Source organism: Lolium rigidum, chromosome 1 (genome assembly GCF_022539505.1).
Source record: "Lolium rigidum isolate FL_2022 chromosome 1, APGP_CSIRO_Lrig_0.1, whole genome shotgun sequence".
In the NCBI taxonomy this organism is placed as follows: domain Eukaryota; kingdom Viridiplantae; phylum Streptophyta; class Magnoliopsida; order Poales; family Poaceae; genus Lolium; species Lolium rigidum.
In genome coordinates, this window is record NC_061508.1 from 285,340,048 (window position 1) to 285,345,367 (window position 5,320).

Consider the following 5,320-nt stretch of genomic DNA (forward strand, 5'->3'; position numbering starts at 1 on the left):
TTGGACGTCCGAAATGTCCGTTTGCGTCGTGCGGCGGACGCGAGACAGACCGTTTTTGTCCGCGCGTCCGTTTGCACCTTGGGGTGGCTCTAGCGGCGCGACGCATTTCCGCGTTTGCATGAAATATGAGGTTTCGAAACAACAAAATAATATTCAACGAAGTCATAGTTATTACATTTAAATTTTAAAAAGTCTGCATGCAAATAAGATAGTACTCCTCTAGGCATGATCTGCATGGCCAGCCAATGTCCATTGATGCTCAATAAGATCCGTTTGCAGCTGTTTGGAGACGTTCTCGTCAGTGACTTCTACATTCCTATGTAGATAGTCCTGCCAAGATGAAGCTCCAGGAAGTGGCGCAACCAGCTCACCTTGGAAATCCCATTGGTTCTCATTGCGGCCATCAGGACGCTCGTTCTTAACGATCATGTTGTGCATGATCACGCAGCATGTCATTACCTCATGCATGGTCTTCAGCGACCATGTTCTTGCCGGGTGACGGACAATTGCCCACCAAGCTTGGAGCACACCAAACCCACGCTCCACATCTTTCCTGCAAGCCTCTTGCATCTTCGCAATCCTTCTCGTCTTCTCGGAGTTTGGATTACGGACAGTCTTCACCAATGTGGCCCAGTCAGGGTAGATGCCATCAGCAAGATAATATGGCTTGTCATATGCATTTCCATTGATCTCATAGCTCACCCGGGGAGCTTTGCCTTGCATGAGCCGGTTGAAAACCGGTGATCGGTGCAACACATTGATGTCATTGTTGGAACCGGCCATGCCAAAGAATGAATGCCAAATCCATAAATCTTGAGATATGACAGCTTCAAGAATGACATTTTTTTCCTCCTCATGCCCGTTGTACGCACCCTTCCATCCAAATGGATAGTTTTTCCACTGCCAGTGCATACAATCTATGCTGCCAATCATTCCTGGGAAGCCTCTAGACTCGTTGATAGACAGGAGGCGCCTTGTATCCTCAACAGTTGGCTCCCTACAATAATACTCTCCGAACACGGCAATCACGGCTCGGCAAAACCTGTACATGGCCTCAAGACAGGTGCTCTCACCCATTCGAAGATACTCATCGAATATATCCGCATCCATTCCATATGAGAGCATGCGAATAGCCGCGGAGCATTTTTGGTACGAGGTGAAGCCTAACGCACCTGTTGCATCGCGCTCGCATTGAAAGTAGGGGTCGTAGTTTCTGACGCCCCGTAGAATGACCAAGAACAGGTCCCTTGACATCCTGTATCGGCGCCGGAACATTTTTTCCGGGAAGATCGGATTTGTGAGGTGGAAGTAGTCCTTGTGGAGGCGGGCCTGCCCTTCCACTCTATTGCGCGGTAGGTTTTTGGAGCGCCCCTTCACAGAGCCCCGGTGTTGCGGCCCCGGGTTAGAGGTGAACTCGTGGATCATGGAGGCCGCAGTAGTTGCCAATGCCTGCGTGGACTCATCGGACTCCTCGTCGGAAGAGGAGTCGACAACCTCCGCGCGGAACTTGTCCAACATCTGCCACATGTCCATCTCGCGTGGGTACAAACTGCGGATCAATGGCCGCGCACAATAGCGCCGAAAACACGAGTAGAAACCTACCGGCGCAATTGACCGAACAGGTCGTGGGCGGCGCGGAAGGGCGGCGCAACCGGGAGCGTTTCGGCCGAAAACGGCCGAGCACGTACGCGGCGGAGCACGCTCTCGCTCTCCGCGCGGCAAGAACGGAGCCGACGCCGACTCATCGCGGCGCTACGGCCGTACGGCGGCGCTAGGGGTGGGGGTGGTGCCGTCGCACTAGGGCAGGAAAGAAGGGGAACAAGAAGCAAATCGAAGCGGTCGATTTCGCTGTCCGTGACATGCGGGACCGGGTAAGAAATGGAGGACGCTCCGCGCGACCGCCGAGCGTCCGCGGAGACGTAAACCTGGCGCATATTTGGGCCAGGTTTGCGTCCCCGCGGAGGCCCGGTCACTTTGCATCGCCCCGCTGGAACAGGCCCCAGACGCATTTCCGGTCACGGCGGACGATCGCGCCGCTGAAGATGCCCTAAGCAAATATCGGGAGATTCCTTTGTTAAATTTCGCTTTCTAAGAGGACCCACTTAGTCCTTTTTCTGCCCCACTTGGCTCCCCACTCGAGTCTCCCGCCGTCAACGCTAGTCGCGGCCGCAGCCATTGTTCATCTTGGCCGGCGGCGGGAAGAACTCTTCTCCCTCGTCCGTCTTTACACCCCCGTCTGCTCCCTTTCCCCTGTATTACCGCGCCAGCTTCCACCGCCGCTCCTCCACTGAAACCACCCAGCACCGCCTCCCCTTGCGACGGCGCTCGGCCGCTGTCCTCTCCATCCCCTTCCCCGTCACCGTTCTCCACTAGACGCGGCAGGTCCGGCTCGTAGCGGCCCAAATCCGCCCACCGGAGTACCGATCTGTCTGCCTCTGCCTCTGCCTGGCGGACATTGGAAGGCTAGCCGCTGTGTCCTCGTCGTCTCTTCGGCGGGCGCCAGGTACTCGTCAGGAAGGTCGCGTCCAGAAAGCACGCCCGGAGCGGACTCTTCTTCTGTAGTAGCGCGGTGAGTTATCCTTCGCCTGCTTGGTTTCTTGCTCTCAGCCGCGCTCTGAATCGCCTAATAAGCCTGTATGGCTGTATCAGCTGCACTAGATCCACGACTGTATTCGCTATCCAGCATTCGCCATGGAAACTGCCAGCAAGAACATCACCAATGTTGTGCGCTTGGAGAAGCTGCTCAAGATCGACGGCTACTGCGCCACCAAAACCATGGGCCACGGGGATTGCGTCAGGTCCAGTGTCAGCATTGGTGGGTATGATTGGGAGATCTGTATCTACCCTGCCATGTTACCGCGTGCACCCGATGGCACTCCGTGGGTAGCAGTGAAGCTTGCGTTCCTGAGTGAGACCTGCCCGTCCATCCTGAGGGCGAATCTGGCCTGCCGCTTGGTTGATCCGAGAGGCGAGCTTCGACCGTCCGATGCAAAGAGCGTCTCATGTATATTCAACCGTTCCTGGATACGCCGCTGTCTCGAGATGTGCTCGCCTTTCGTCAATGAAGATTGCTCACTTCCGGTTCGTCTTATGTCGAGAGGCGACCTAGCAAAATCTAGTTTCCTCAGGCTTGATTCTTTTACCGTGCAATGCATCATTACGGTGCTCAAGGAGGATTTACCAGCACCAGCAGCAAGGGTCCTGGCTAAAGATGTGCGGGTGTCATCACCTAGCTTACAGCAGCACCTTGCTGAACTCCTGCATAGTGGGCTGGGAGCGGATGTCACATTTCTTGTGTCTGGCAAGACTTTCGCTGCGCACAAGCACATTCTCGCTGCAAGGTCTCCTGTACTCATGGCAGAGTTCTTTGGGCACATGAAAGAGACGAGCTCTCCACGTGTTGAAATCAAGGACATTGATGCTGTGGTGTTCAAGCCGTTGCTTTATTTCATCTATACTGACTCTGTGGAGGAATTTGATCGGCTGGAATCTGACCGGCAGTATGAGGCGTTGGCAATTTTGGCTCAGCATTTGCTTGCAGCGGCTGACAAGTATGGACTGGACAGGCTCAAGGAGATCTGTGAAGGCAAGCTCTCTGACGGCATCACTGTCGACACGGCAGCGACAACCCTGGCTTTAGCTGAACAGCACAATTGCCCTCAGCTCAAGGTGAAGTGTGTTGAGTTCATCGTTAGCACTCCTGAAATTCTTAATGCTGTCTTGGCAACCGATGGATATAAGCATTTGGAGGCAAGCTGTCCTACTGTGTTGCCTGATCTTCTCAAGTCTGCACGTGGGCGGAAGAGTTGAAGGGTAATAATTCTAAAGCTCAAGTATTTTCATACCGTCTCTATTATTTGTGCTCGCCATGCATGTTTGGTCTAGTAGAAACTTGTGTCTGTATTCACCTAAAGTGGAAAATTGATGTCCATCTATATATGCTATGAACAACTTGATGCTTGCATTTCCCCTCCAATTTGGTTGTAATTTGGTGCCAAATGGTGCAAGATTTGGTATCTCTCATTTTGTGTGTGTAAGTGTCACGCAAGGCGATGCATATCTGTTGCGATCTTGGAAAGAGCCTCCTGTTTAACTGATGTTAAGAATAGGATCGTTCAGAGTGTGTAGACATGATTTGCTTGCAGCCACGTGATTCTGGTGTTTGTTTTACCTTGTATTTCTGTATGAACAACTTCTGGCACCAAATTTGGGAACAACGTTGGGAAAACAGATACCATCTGATTGTGTTAGTTTGTACTGCAGTACGAAGTAAGGTACTCTCGCCAAGAGCCAAAACCTGAACCATGCTATTTGACAGGTCTGATTCATTTAACTGTATGTTTCCCACCGCATCTGCGTTGCTGCAATATTCTTCAGAAGAGATATTCTGTGTAAACTGAATGGAGGCACGGTAGTGGATGGTGAGAGTTTCCTTCTGTTTCCAAGCATGCAGGCTCCTTGTCTCCTTTGAGCTTCTCCATGCATGTTTTTGCGTCTCTTTTCTGAATGAGATCCTTCTTCCATTCATGCTTGTATCTCTCTATCAATGTTCGGCCCCAAATACGTACTGTCACTCCGAAACAATTTGATGGAAGCTTATTTAATTTATGGGGCTATCATATGAACAATGCACATTTTTGTTAGCGCATATTGTCTTTTATGCTTCAGTTGAATCCACATTGCATGCACATGTTCATGCCCAAATATCATGTTTGGTACATTTACGACAAGCCCACATCGCTGACCCATTTAAATGATTTTTGTTCTCGTAATTATGAATGGAAATACTGGCCTTGAATGTTATTTGTAATTTGTTCCAGCCTTTTCTTAGATTTTAATATAAGATGTTGTGTTCTGCATTGTGTTATCTTGCTAAGGAGAACAATGCAGTATCATAAAGTCATCGCATGTTACTTCTCAAGGTAATGAATCATGACAAGATATGATTAGAATTATGCAGTACTTTTGCTGTGCGTCATTTTACAGTTTTGATTCTTGATCATACAAATGTGCTTTCGATTTCATTTGATTATATATATCTCTGAGTTGTAGTCAATCCGAAATTTTTGAGAAGGACACCAACTGTACCTATTCAGATTTTTTGGGGGAAAAAAATTCTAGTATCACCTTTTGTGATGTAAGTATTGACACAAGGCAATGCATACATGTGCCCGGCTGGTAAGAGGCTTATGATTCAGTGATGTTAAGAGTTAAGAGGAGGATCATTCAGAGTGTGGCACATAACTCTGGTTCTTATGCTAGGAGTTCTTTCGAACACCATGTTCATCGATCTCACAGTAATACATTTGGAAAATAACTG

At 50.0% G+C, this 5,320-nt stretch overlaps 1 protein-coding gene across 4 annotated transcripts; it reads left to right on the forward strand.

Annotated features, from left to right (window-relative positions):
* The first annotated feature begins 2,151 nt into the window (after nt 1-2,151).
* Nucleotides 2,152-4,792, forward strand: LOC124695298 (BTB/POZ and MATH domain-containing protein 2-like). 4 transcript variants are annotated; one of them, XM_047228176.1, is made up of 3 exons: nt 2,152-2,569; nt 2,650-3,813; nt 4,319-4,792. In XM_047228176.1, the coding sequence occupies exon 2, from the start codon at nt 2,692-2,694 to the stop codon at nt 3,808-3,810; it is 1,119 nt and encodes a 372-aa protein (XP_047084132.1). In that variant the 5' UTR covers nt 2,152-2,569; nt 2,650-2,691; the 3' UTR covers nt 3,811-3,813; nt 4,319-4,792. The 4 variants fall into 4 exon arrangements, with proteins under 4 accessions (XP_047084132.1, XP_047084114.1, XP_047084119.1 ...); XM_047228158.1 differs by lacking the exon at nt 4,319-4,792 and having other exon boundaries at nt 2,153-2,569; nt 2,650-3,976; XM_047228163.1 differs by lacking the exon at nt 4,319-4,792 and having other exon boundaries at nt 2,153-2,569; nt 2,659-3,976.
* The last annotated feature ends 528 nt before the right edge of the window (nt 4,793-5,320 follow it).

Excerpts from the sequence above, each read along its gene's own strand:
- LOC124695298 (XM_047228176.1), top strand. The coding sequence starts at position 2,692 with ATGGAAACTGCCAGCAAGAACATCACCAATGTTGTGCGCTTGGAGAAG.